The 13,845-nt window shown below is 37.9% G+C and overlaps 1 protein-coding gene across 4 annotated transcripts in view; it reads left to right on the top strand.

Moving 5' to 3' along the window:
* Positions 1 to 7,711: 7,711 nt before the first annotated feature.
* The window catches only part of FCRL3 (Fc receptor like 3), a 40,838-nt gene continuing 34,704 nt past the window's right edge, over positions 7,712 to 13,845 (top strand). For 3 of the 4 annotated variants that reach the window (XM_029227202.1, XM_029227205.1, XM_029227204.1), the window contains exon 1: positions 7,743 to 8,011. Coding sequence is in view for 1 of the 4 variants with exons in the window: in XM_029227204.1 (XP_029083037.1) it covers positions 7,981 to 8,011 (31 nt within the window). In the remaining 3 variants the exon portion in view is untranslated. Of the gene's footprint in view, positions 8,012 to 13,845 lie in introns of all 4 variants that reach the window. The other variant, XM_029227203.1, reaches the window with a different exon arrangement.

Below are 13,845 nucleotides of genomic sequence, written 5' to 3' on the forward strand. Positions count from 1 at the left end.
GAAACAGTGTGGTTCTGATATGCCAGAGAGAAAAGGCTTGGAAAATAAAGACAGTGACTTATTACAAAGATAGAAAAGCATTATTGTTTTTACAGATGAAGTCTCAAGCTTTCCTATCCAAAATGCATTTTGAGTGACAGTGGCAAATATTACTGTACTGTTACTGGAAGAAAACTCTAAAAACAGAAATAGTAAAGAGTAGTAAGGATTGAAGTCTTAAGTAAAACCATCACTCCTGTGGGAGCTGGGGTGGATAGGAGACAGTGGTAGCAGAGCAGGTGGGTACTTCATAGGGGAAAGCTACCCATACACCAAACATGAACTGGAGTGCTTGTGGTTTGACCATGTAAGGGAGACATGGTACGTGGCATGCCTGGTTCTGAATGTCCTGTTTGCTGGGGTTGTTTCTCACCAGGTACTTTGCAGCAGGAACTGTAAATCTTACTGCTCTGAAAGCTGTTGTGATCCTTCTCTCCAGAGCTGTTTCCATGTCCTGGGCTGACAGTCAGCTCTTCTGGGCCCATTGAGGAGGGCCCAGTGACGTTGATCTCTCTTGAAAGACCCATCCCTCTCCACAGAGCTCAGATGCCCAGCTCCAGTTTGTTTCTTCAGAGATAGCAGGACCCTGGGGTTAGGCTAGAGCAGCTCCCCAGAGCTCTAGTTCCCTACCACGTGGAGTGAAGACTCAGGGTCTTACTGGTGCCATGCAGAGACAGTGACTCACAGTGTCAGAAACTGGAGCCTCCAATCTTAAATTCACGGGCAGAGTAAGTATCAGTGGGGCTGAGCATGGGGAAAAACATGAACACTGTAGCTTCAGCATGGATGGCTAGTCTTTTGTTTCTTTGTTCAACTTCTGTCCTTGTGGAAAGTAGGAGCTGGACTAGAGAAACTCTCCAAATTGCTCTTGGCATTTCATAAGAATAACAAATGGACTAAGCTCCTTATAATCTTTCTCTTCTTATTAAAGTAATATCATCAATCAAATCTTCATTGATCACCAACTGTGTGCATTGGCATTTAGTAGAGGGTTGGGAACTTTAAAAGACAAGGCTCCCGCTCTCCAAATGTCTCCACATGCTGGATTGCAACACATATGGGGCTAAAATGAAGAGTCAGAAAAGCAGAAATCAAAGTGAACTGGAGTGGTCAGAGGAGGGTGTGACAATTTGTGTTGATCCTTGAAACTGGGAATAATGGAGGAATTTTTATTGACATTATTAGGAACGTGCCTTTTTCAAGGTAGACTGATGCTACCAGTGAACTTCTTAATTCTATGCAAAAGGTATGTGTCTGCACAGTAACTCATCCAAAAAAAATGTTTCTTCTCTCATGTAGTGGATGATTCATCATGATTCTTTAATGATTGCTACCCATGAAATTAGCCCAGATCTGGGTTAGGACCTGAAAGTATCTGTATCCACATTCTTCAAGGATAATTACCATGGATTCCTTACCATTGTATACTTGTAATATGTTACATAAGCAATACCCATATTCCCACTCCTTGTATTAGAGGCTGAAATAAGTCTACCTTCTGTTCCCAGAGTACTTCATAGTCAGGGTTCTCATATGTCATCTTCTATTCAGCTAGAAGTCCTGGGCTCTAATGTAAGCTTAGATACCCAGGTCCCTGGGGGACAAGAGACTGAAGGAGGGGATCTCACCCTACTCTGCTCAGTGGCTGAGGGCACAGGAGACATCACATTTTCCTAGCACAGAGAGGCCACAGGAACAAGTCTGGGACAGAAGCCCAGCATTCCCTGTCAGCAGACCTGGAGATCCCAGCTGTGAAGGAGTACAATGCTGGCCAACATTACTATAGAGCTGACAATGGCCACAATCCCATCCAGAACAAGGTGGTGAATATTTCTGTGAGAAGTAAATTTCACTCCCATTCATCTCAGACAGAAATCCCCAAACCAAGAGCCAGGAGTCATGAGGAAATTCCAGGAGATCCCAGTGATCAGTGCTGTGGAGAACCACCAAAAACTTGAGGATGGGTTACCTTCACAAGTTAAACTGCTGACATCTTTTTTTGTCATAGCAGAAAACACAAAGGGGGTTGGGTTGGCATTAGAAGTAAATAAGATGAGAACGACAAATGATCATGTCTCTAGACAATGACCCAGAATTGATATTTCCCCAAATTTCTAAAGACACTTTGAAAAAACAACCTCTGATTGCTCTAATGGGGATACAGGAATGGAAGGAATACACAATGACCAAGAGCCAGGCCCGATGCTGAGATCCTGGTATGGGAATTCATGAGTCTAATGCAGCATCACAAATCCTCTCTGATAGCCGCCTTTGAGTCTGTTAGTTTCAACATCTTGTCCTGTCCTCACCCTCAGGGGTCCCAGGACCCAGGCTGTCATGGTGGATATGGTAGAGCTTTGCTGTGAGGCTTGGAGCTGCCCCTACATCCCCCACCCCAATCCTGTACCGGTTTTATCATGAGGACATCAACCTGGGTAGCAGCTCAGTGCCCTCTGGAGAAGGAGCATCCTTCAACCTCTCTCTAACTGCAGGGCATCCTGGAAGCTACTCCTGTGAGGCTGACAATGGCCTGGGGGCCCAGTTCTGTGAACTGGTGCCACTCTCCATCTCAGGTGGGTTGATGGTCCCTGGATAGAGGAGTAGTATTATAGTCAATGGCTTTTTATTGGTACCATACTTGGGTTTCAGAAAATAGGTGGAGGTCTAGGTGATGTCTGCTCTATGGGGGGAGTTGGAGAAGGTGAACTCCCTCAATGCCTGACTGCTTTTCTTCTCTCCACACTAACCTGAAAAGTACACACTATGCTTAAATTTACATGAATTTATATTTACTGTTTCTGCATAGTATTGGCAAGGATTCCAGGACCCATTACTGCTATAGATTGGATTTGAAAAAAAAAAGAGAGAAAAATGAAAACCTTCAAAAATCTGATCATTTATTTTCATGCTTCACAATTTTCTAAGGCTCCATGTAGTGGGCAACGTTGCCATATTACTAATTTTACAATTTGTCGTTTTTCCCTGTGTGCAGTCACTTGAGACAAAAACCATTAGCACATTCCTCCATGCTTGACTTTTAAATAAAAAGTCCAATTATTAAATGTAATTTAATAATTTTCAATAGACAAAATTAGTTTATATGCAATGGAGTAAAATGTAATTAAGAGTTTTATTTAAATAAATGAAAACAACTTAGTATAATATTTTATCTTTTATTTATCCATTTCTTCTCAGTTACCCAACTCATGACAAGAACAGTGACTCCTTTTTGAATTCTTGGATCTATTATATGGATCATAAGGGGCCATCTTCACCTGCGTGTCTGGTGGTTGATGCTGGCTATAGGTTGGGACCTCAACCTGGACAGTCAATTAGAGTGTGTATGTGTGACCCTTCAATGTGGTCAGGACTTCCTCATAACATGGTGGCCTTAGGGTAGTCAGACTTTTTATATGTTGGCTTAAGCTTCAAAAAAAATTGTGATAGTAAATCTACAACATCTCATCAACTAATTCAAAAATTACAGTATCACTTCCACCACAGTTTTATTGGGTCTTAGCACCTAACAAACTTGTCCAGATACAAGGGGAGGGAGTATAGACTCCACCTCTAAATTGAGGAACTGTCAAAAATTTTACAGCCATATATATATTTTTTATTGAAGTATAGCTGATTTATGATATTGCATTAGTTTCAGGTATACAGCACAGTGATTTGGTTCTGCTTCTGTTTTTTTTTTTTTTTTGCAGATCATATTCCATTATAAGTTATTACAAGATATTGAATATAATTCCCTGTGCTATACAGTAAACTCTTGTTGCTTATCTATTTTATGTATCATAGTTTTTATATGTTAATCCCATACTTCTAATTTATCCCTCCCTACCTCTCTCTGTATCCTCTTTGGTAACCATAAGTTTGATTTCTATGTCTGTGAGTCTGTTTCTGTTTTGTATATTTATTCATTTGTATTATTTTTTAGATTACTTACATGTAACTGATATATAGTATTTGTCTTTCTCTGCCTGACTTGTTTCACTAAGCTAAGTATTCTCTAGATCCATTCATGTTGCTGCAAATGGCAGTATTTTATTCTTTTTAATTTTACAATCATATTTTAAACATTTCCACACACACCAGCATGAATACCAGTCCATGTCTCCCAACCCCACAGGACTGTGCTAAAGCACAAGCCTCCCTGCTGCCCTTTCTGGACTTGGCAAGTGCCCTTTTAAACAAGTGGTTTCAGAAGCCAGGTTTTTCTCCCTGAGCTCCTTTCTTCTCTAATCGTGTCTCAGAATTCTTTGCTGTCTTATTATCCCTTCAGTACCTTGAAACAGACTTTTAAAAGAATTTCGCCCAGCATTTCTAGTGATCCTCAAAAGAAAGGTTAGTTCAGTTTCTTCTTCCATCATTACTGGAAGTGTAAATGCATCCACCTTTTATAACCAACACTTTCATAAAGGTGTTATGTTTTTAGCCTTTTCAGCATAACTTTATCTCTTTGTAATATATAATTTTTAAGACCCAAAACTTAGAGAATACCTCCAAATGATATATCATACTGATCCCTACTAATATTCTACTAGCCAAAAAATGTTACCAAAGACTAATTATTGGGTCTATTATGTATGGAAAACTTACACATATTATCTGGAATTATTTAAAAAAAAGTATGTTTTAAGTGTGTGATATTGTGCATGGTTAACAATCTTGGGGAAGTAGTTTGCCATGTTCATACAGTCTGTAGAGGGTAGAGCTAAGACCAGAATCCATATTTCCCTGACTGCAGAGGCTTAAACCTGACTTTGTTGCACCTCCTCACTTTATTTTCCTCTTATAAGTTTCACCAATTTTAGTAAGGCATCATTTATTAATCTGTAAGATACAGCATCTATATTAAACAGTATAAAGTTTCTAACAAAAAAAGATAGAACTATTGTATGATCCACCAATCCCAGTTCTGTGTATTCATCCAAAATAATTGAAATCAGGATCTTGAAGAGATATTAGCACTGCTATGTTCATTAAAGCACTATGCGCAATAACCATGATGTGGAAGAAACCTCACTGTCCATCAATAGATATATGGATAAAGAAAACATGGTATATATGTTACTGAGTCCAAGTTCCCTCTGCTCGCTGCATGACAGGCCAATAAATCAGGAGACAAGGTGTTGAGGCAAAGAATAATGACTTTATTTGGAAACCTGGCAGACAGAGAAAATGGCAGACTAGTGTCTAAAAAAAAACATCTTATAGGGTCTGGATGTCAGTTTCTTTTATAGAACAGAGGGTGGGAGGAGGTGAGGAAGTAAAATAAAAAGGCCATAATTCTTGCAAATATCTCCTGGAATGGCCAGCCTCGGAGAGGGGACATGCTAATTTCTTCTTTCTTGCAGCTGTTCCCAGGCGGACAGGGTCAGGTTGCTTCCCTAAACAAAGGCACTTTGGTTTAACATTCAGGCAGAGGGGCAGGGTTCCCGAAGGCAGTCCATTATGTATACACAGTGTCCTTTTAGTGAACAAAAGCAACAGGAAGCAAAGGTTAAAGTAAAGAAACAGATCCAACATGGAGTCAGGATTGGCTCTTCCCTGTTATATGTACATACAACGAAAAACTACTCAGCCTTAAAAAAGGAAGGAAATTCTTCAACTTGTGACAACATGGGTGAAACATGAGGACAATTATGTTGTGACATAGGCCAGTCACAGAAAAACAAACATTGCATTATTCCACTTACATGAGCTATCTAAAATAATCAAATTCATAGAATCAGAGTGGAACTGTGGTTGCCAGGAGGAGGAACTGAGGGGTTACTAGTCAACTGGCATAAAGTTTCAGTTAAGCAAGATTAAGTTAAGCTTTAGAGCGCTGCTGTATAACATTGTATCTATAGTCAACGATAATGTATTGCATAATAAAAAATTTGTTAAGAAGATAGATATCATGTTAACTGTTCTTTCTACAACAAAAAAAGAGAGGAAGGGAGGAAGGAGTGTAGGAGGAAATAAGGGATGGGAGGAAGGAAGAAAAGAAAAAAACGTGATGGAGAACACACCAGACTCTTTTCAGCCCTGTGGTACTACAGTCTAAGGAGAGAAAGGAACATCATAACCACGTAAATGCATACAGAAAAACAAAATTTGGTAACTGTCATGGGGGGGAAGAAAAGAATGTCATCTGGTTAAAGGAGAGGACTTCGTTCCATTATAGCCTCAGGATAGCCTCCACAAAGAAGGGAAACTTGATCAGAGGTTTCTGTTTCTAATACAAAGATGTCTTTGAATGGTCATAACTTTCTATCCTGGTAGTTAGATTGCTGAGAATGGTCTGTCTCTACGTCTCAAGCATGCATTCCCAACAGAGGTGATATCACCCTCAAAGCAGCAAAAATTGGTCCTTGTGGAGGTGAAAAAAAAAATCTTACTTTTTATGTCTATATATACATACAGCATATCTGTGCTATTAATGTTTCATAGAGGAGGGGGGTGGATAGAAAAAAAAAATCTGAAAAGGCCCCTTAGGGAAGTGCTAATGAAATAAATGTCAAGAAACCCTGGTCCAGAGTTTTTCATAGTTTCTCAAAAAATACTTATTTAATGCCTCCCTGCAAGAGAAAATTGGTAGAGGTACAAGGGATACAACAATGGGTAAGCTAAACATGGGCCCTTGAATGATAGCTGAGGAGAAGACGTAAAAACAAACAAGAAAATAGAGGAAATAATTACAAATAATGATAAAATGCTATGAAAAAAAAGCATACAGGGGCTTGAAACAGAAAATAATCAGGTGAGACCTCTTTGATTGCAAGGCCAGGGAAGGCCTCTCTGATAAAGGCTCTGGCTTTAAAAACAGAGGTTCTGTAGTATGGGCCTAACAGTTGTTCTTTCTTTCATAATGCAAGTGCCCGACTTAAACTTTGATTGCTGAGGCATCCACTTCAAAGAGCTACTTTGAATAAACACACTGCCAGCCACTAGATAAAAGGCAGCACCAAAGCCCACCCCACCGCCCTCCTTTGCCCCCCAGGCTCCTTTGTTTTAGAGATATTGGTTGATTTTGATAACTGACCATTTGGGCCTCTTGTTTTTTTCTCTTCCTGTGCTTTAACTTCTGGCTTTTATATTTTAAATTCACCAATAAAGAGTGAGCCCTCAAAACACTAAGCCCCACCCTCCACCCCAATAAAAGCTTTCCAGGACCTATGAGTAATAAACTTTTTTTCCCCAAAGTTTCTTCCTGTTTATTGCTGAGGGTGTCTTGCAATCATAATAAGAATCACAAGGGCCTGCCCAGGCACAGCACTGGTTATAGGCTGAGATGGGGCACAAAACAGTTTCCTACCTAATGCTTGTTCTTTTATCTCCTAATTTGCACAGATCTGGGAGGAATTTAGGGGCAGCTCCTTTTGTAGTTGGTGAATTTAAAAAAATTTTTCCTCCTCAACAACTTTGTGCCACTTTATGTAAAGTCAAAAGGCTTTCGTGTCTGCTTTGACCCTTTGACTTTTTGTGACTTACACCATAAAACATAGCAGGACACCACAGTCACCAGGTATGTCTATATTAGGAGCCTTATGCAGAACCAGATGTTGTATGAATTCAAGGTAATGGAAGGGTTTTTCCATTTGAAAAATGAAAAAAAGTTATTTGAATACTAGCAAATCTATAGTGTGGCATTTCAGAGAACCCAGCACAGCCTTGGAGACATTTCTCCAGAGAGAGTTGAGCTGCTAGAAGATAACTGTCAACGTCTAAAACTGCACAACTGCTGGGGTTGAAATACAAACAACATTTAGGAAGGTAGTTGTGTTAATTTTTCAGAACCCAAGGCAAAATATGATTTTTTTACTTCCCCTTTTCTAACTCTTGCAGATCTCATCTGAGTACCTCCCTTCTGTCCTCTTTCGTGGATGAGAAAGAAGCCTGGCTTGTGGTGAGAGAGACTTTCCCTGCCCTCAGCCAGGCCACATCCCCATGTTTCTGTGGCTGCTACTGCTGATCCTGGGTGAGTAGATGGGTTGGACTGGGACAGGGGTCTCAGCTCCTAATGTCATCCAGGGAAGACCAAGGAGCTTCTGTCTCTGCTTCCACTTGGGGTTCAGAGACAGATAGCAAGTGTCAAATGAAAGAAAAATGCACAACATAAAAGCTGAGAATTAAGTTTTATTAAGAAACTTACTGAGGACTATCACCCAGAAGACAGCCTCTCAGATAGCTCTGAGGAACTGCTCCGAAGAGGTAAGGGAGGAGCCAGGATATATACAAACTTTTTGCTGGAAAAACATGTAGTCAAGCATCAAAAGATTAGTGCTAATCACAAAGAAGGGAAATCTCAACTTAATGATTTTAGTGCTTTTCTCTGTATGGGAAGATGTAAGAATCAGGGGTCATTTAAAAATTTCCCTTAGGGGCTTCCCTGGTGGCGCAGTGGTTGAGAGTCTGCCTGCCGATGCAGGGGACACGGGTTCGTGCCCCGGTCCAGGAAGTTCCCACATGCCGTGGAGCGGCTGGGCCCGTGAGCCATGGCGGCTGAGCCTGCACGTCTGGAGCCTGTGCTCTGCAACGGGAGAGGCCACAACAGTGAGAGGCCTGCATACCACAAAAAATAAAAATTTCCCTTAGATATACATCTTAACTATTTAAGGACCAGTATATCCAAAACACAGAATGTTTCTTGTTTTTCTCTATCCTGAATTCCCCTTGGAGCTCCCTGTTTGTGGGCAACTGCAGTGGCTAATGGCTTGATCCTTATAGAACTGGAATGGCAGGCAACATTTTTTTCTTTACAGTGCCCTTTGTTGGTCATAAATTCGACCAAGGTTTGGGAGGCATTTCATGACCTATTTGTCCCGTGGCGCTAAGAACACTTATTCCTAAGTAAGGCGAAGATCTCAGTGATAGGCCATTCATGTGCTATATCTGAATTAGGCCCTGTTAATAACCTAAAATTCTCTGGATCATCTGTCTTACTAGTCTATTATGATCCAGGAAATGTTTTTCTCTTGTTACTTCTTCCCATATCTAGAGTTGCACTATTACAATTATTCTGTATAGAGTTATATATGTGATCATTGCCTCAAGACTTTTAGCCATCATTAATTTTGTTGGAGGCCTGGTTACACATCAGGTAATTTAAGAAACAACAATATTACAAAATAGACAGAATGTAAGTAATATAGCTCAGAGTGGAGCAGAGAGAGACAAAAAGCATAGTTTGAAAACAACAAAGAGAGAACAGATTAAAATAATGATGAGTATAACTAGTTGTAATCTGGATTGCAATAAGCTATAAAGTCCAGAGGGGAGCCAGCTGGAAAAGCCAAATTCTGGAGGGATCAGGTAGAGAGAAAAAGCTAAATATTTCATCTTTGTTTACAAAGGTATACTTTATCATTTTTTTGTAGGTCATAGTGTAAGAGGAAAGGTTTTCTGGAAAATAAATATTAAAAGTCAGTAATATTTCAGAAAAAAGTTATAAAATGCAAATTGTGTTTATTAGTTCATTCAGTCCCATGTAATTGATTCCTGCTGATCTGGATGAAGTCATCAGGTTTTCCATTAGAGTTTTGTAATTTCTTACCCAGTTCAGTGGTATGATCTACAAGTCATCAGAAACCTTATTTGTCAAAAAGTCCTTTCTGTGAATCTTGAAGATCTTGATTTTGTAAAAGCATAAAAAATGACTGTCTATAAAAGACAAAAAATTTTAAATGGCATGGTTAAATATCTGATTACAACATAACTGACAAAGAATATACAACATTCTGTGACATACAACATTTTAAGATAATAATTAGAATTATGACTAATAACACTATACCAGGACATATCGGATTTTTAGGAATTTCATATAATTTTTAGAAGTTCTATATTAATGACGTATATCCATATAATATAGCCTAAGAAAGTTTATCACAACTTATTTGACAATATTTCCCATGTAATTTAACATACTCAACAAACCTAATTAGTTTAATATCTCTCTTTGGGATGTTTCAGTGGCCCTTTGAAACATCACAAAGTTAGCTAGAAGTCAGGAGAATTCATTTGGAATTTGACTTGGGAAGTTTGTCAAAGATATCAAAAGGTTTTTAAAACACTTGGTCAAATAGGATCATAGGTCAGTGTAAAACAATACTTATTCACTCAACCAACGTGACATTAAAGATTTTAAAGGCAAATACAGAAAGCTACAACAAATTACTTAAAAGATAAAGAAACTTTACAATCTGTTATCAAAAGCAGATCAATATTCCAAGAAAACTTTGTTCTCTGACCTTGGAGAGAAAACCAAATTCTAGTTTTGTACCAGCTTACTTTTAATATTTAAACTTATTTACTCAATTAAATTTTATTTTAATTTTAGCCAGTCCTGACCATGCACAAAACTCTTTTCTCAGGGTTCCTTTCCCACAAACTTTCTGTAACTGTCTTTTTTACTTTCAGATTTAGTCCAGTGCTTTTTCTTCCTTTTTTTCTCTCCAGAACAAAATGACTCTCTTTTCCCATAACAAAATGTTCATTCTTTATGTCCTTTTCCTTTCATGCAAAGTTGTTACCCTTATTAGTTTTAATTATGTATATTAATTAGGATTCTTAATGTTTAAGTACTGTAATTTCTAGTAAAAGCTAAGAAGTAAGCAACGATGCACTGTCTTTTACATTGGCATTCTGTAGATTGGCAAACTTACAAATATTATTTATGATTTCTAAAAACATGTGCTTTTTTATAGACTATTTTTTAGTGTGGCACCAAACATTTTTATTAATAGTCCGAAATATCTTTAGTTTCTCTGCAAAATGAAGCCTATATTCAGTAATTAATATTTCAGTATCTTATTTTATTTGGAAATGGTCTAGGTATTTAATAAATTTCCATCATTTAAATTCACTTACCAAAATTCTAAAGTTTCAAGTTACCAAAAATCTAGAGAAACTATTTTTAAGTAGATATACCATAAAACATAATTATTCTTCAAGGGTTAGCCTAAAAGCTCTTACCCCATTTATATCTATTTAATTCATTTGTTCTGAACAATTATGTTTAGATTATCCATGAAAACTTTGAGACATGACACCAAGTCAGCCACCATCCCAAGCTATTTTTCTCACTGATAAATTTTATAATAGAGATAATATGACCTTATTTGACTTTTAGTAAAGCTAAGTGTAATAAAAGTAAGACATATCTGTATTAATTAAACCAACAAACTTGAACTTTAATACTGAATATTAATTTAATATTGAATATTTCCCAGATATGTGAACTTGAAATTCATTTGGGTTAGTTTCTACTACATTTAAAAATATTTAATTTGTAAATGCTACTTTTAAGTCAATTAGATAGAGCTCTTCTATAAATTTAATTTTGATAATACTATCTGAAGGTAAATATGTATCATATGTATAATGTACACACAGATGTATAAACAGACATAACTAGAGATCTCATAACTTCATTTTAAATCTGAGTCATGAATCAGGTATTACAATATAAACTTACTAATTTATAAATGACAGTTGGTGTAAGTTAAATTTATTTGCTCAGATAATTAAGGCTTTTTACTATTTGCAGAAAAGACTTTGAGATTTGTATCTGTCCTTGATAAATCCTTAAGGAGGCCGTTAATTCGATTTTGGGTGAGGGAGCCTTTCAAGCAGTTTGAGTTTGTTTGCTTTTGTTTTGTTTAGTTTTGTTTTGTTTTTACATCTTTATTGGAGTATAATTGCTTTACAATGGTGTGTTAGTCTCTGCTTTATAACAAAGTGAATCAGTTATACATATACATATGTTCCCATATCTCTTCCCTCTTGCGTCTCCCTCCCTCCCACCCTCCCTATCCCACCCCTCTAGGTGGTCACAAAGCACCAAGATGATCTCCCTCTGCTATGTAGCTGCTTCTCACTAGCTATCTATTTTACGTTTGGTAGTGTATATATGTCCATGCCACTCTCTCACTTTGTCACAGCTTACCCTTCCCCCTCCCCATATCCTCAAGTCCAATCTCTAGTAGGTCTGTGTCTTTATTCCTGTCTTACCCCTACGTTCTTCATGACATTTTTTTCCCTTAAATTCCATATATATGTGTTAGCATACGGTATTTGTCTTTCTCTCTCTGACTTACTTCACTCTGTATGACAGACTCTAGGTCCATCCACCTCATTACAAATAGCTCAATTTCGTTTCTTTTTATGGCTGAGTAATATTCCATTGTATATATGTGCCACATCTCCTTTATCCATTCATCCGATGATGGGCACTTAGGTTGTTTCCATCTCTGGGCTATTGTAAATAGAGCTGCAATGAACACTTTGGTACATGACTCTTTTTGAATTTTGGTTTTCTCAGGGTATATGCCCAGTAGTGGGATTGCTGGGTCATATGGTAGTTCTAGTTGTAGTTTTTTAAGGAACCTCCATACTGTACTCCATAGTGGCTGTACCAATTCATATTCCCACCAGCAGTGCAAGAGTGTTCCCTTTTCCCCACACCCTCTCCAGCATTTACTGTTTCTAGATTTTTTGATGATGGCCATTCTGACTGGTGTGAGATGATATCTCATTGCAGTTTTGATTTGCATTTCTCTAATGATTAATGATGTTGAGCATTCTTTCATGTGTTTGTTGGCATTCTGTATATCTTCTTTGGAGAAATGTCTATTTAGGTCTTCTGCCCATTTTTGGATTGGGTTGTTTGTTGTTTTGTTATTGAGCTACATGAGCTGCTTGTAAATTTTGGAGATTAATCCTTTGTCAGTTGCTTCATTTGCAAATATTTTCTCCCATTCTGAGGGTTGTCTTTTGGTCTTGTTTGTGGTTTCCTTTGCTGTGCAAAAGCTTTGAAGTTTCATTAGGTCCCATTTGTTTATTTTTGCTTTTATTTCCATTTCTTTAGGAGGTGGGTCAAAAAGCATCTTGCTATGATTTATGTCATAGAGTGTTCTGCCTATGATTTCCTCTAAGAGTTTGATAGTTTCTGGCCTTACATTTAGGTCTTTAATCCATTTTGAGCTTATTTTTGTGTATGGTGTTAAGGAGTGATCTAATCTCATACTTTTACATGTACCTGTCCAGTTTTCCCAGCACCACTTATTGAAGAGGCTGTCCTTTCTCTACTGTACATTCCTGTCTCCTTTATCAAAGATAAAGTGACCATATGTGTGTGGGTTTATCTCTGGGCTTTCTATCCTGTTCCATTGATCTATCTTTCTGTTTTTTTGCCAGTACCATACTGTCTTGATTACTGTGGCTTTGTAGTACAGTCTGAAGTTAGGGAGCCTGATTCCTCCAGCTCCGTTTTTCGTTCTCAAGATTGCTTTGGCTATTCAGGGTCTTTTGTGTTTCCATACAAATTGTGAAATTTTTTGTTCTAGTTCTGTGAAAAATGCCAGTGGTAGTTTGATAGGGATTGCATTGAATCTGGAGATTGCTTTGGGTAGTAGAGTCATTTTCACAATGTTGATTCTTCCAGTCGAAGAACATGGTACATCTCTCCATCTATTTGTATCATCTTTAGTTTCTTTCATCAGTGTCTTATAATTTTCTGCATACAGGTCTTTTGTCTCCTTAGGTAGGTTTATTCCTAGATATTTTATTCTTTTTGTTGCAATGGTAAATGGGAGTGTTTTCTTGATTTCACTTTCAGATTTTTCATCATTAGTGTATAGGAATGCAAGAGATTTCTGTGCATTAATTTTGTTTCCTGCTACTTTACCAAATTCATTGATTAGCTCTAGTAGTTTTCTGGTAGAATCCTTAGGATTCTCTATGTATAGTATCATGTCATCTGCAAACAGTGACAGTTTTACTTCTTTTCCGATTTGGATTCCTTTTATTTCG

This window comes from Monodon monoceros, unplaced genomic scaffold (genome assembly GCF_005190385.1).
Source record: "Monodon monoceros isolate NGI ecotype Baffin Bay Population unplaced genomic scaffold, NGI_Narwhal_1 Super_Scaffold_18, whole genome shotgun sequence".
Taxonomy (NCBI): domain Eukaryota; kingdom Metazoa; phylum Chordata; class Mammalia; order Artiodactyla; family Monodontidae; genus Monodon; species Monodon monoceros.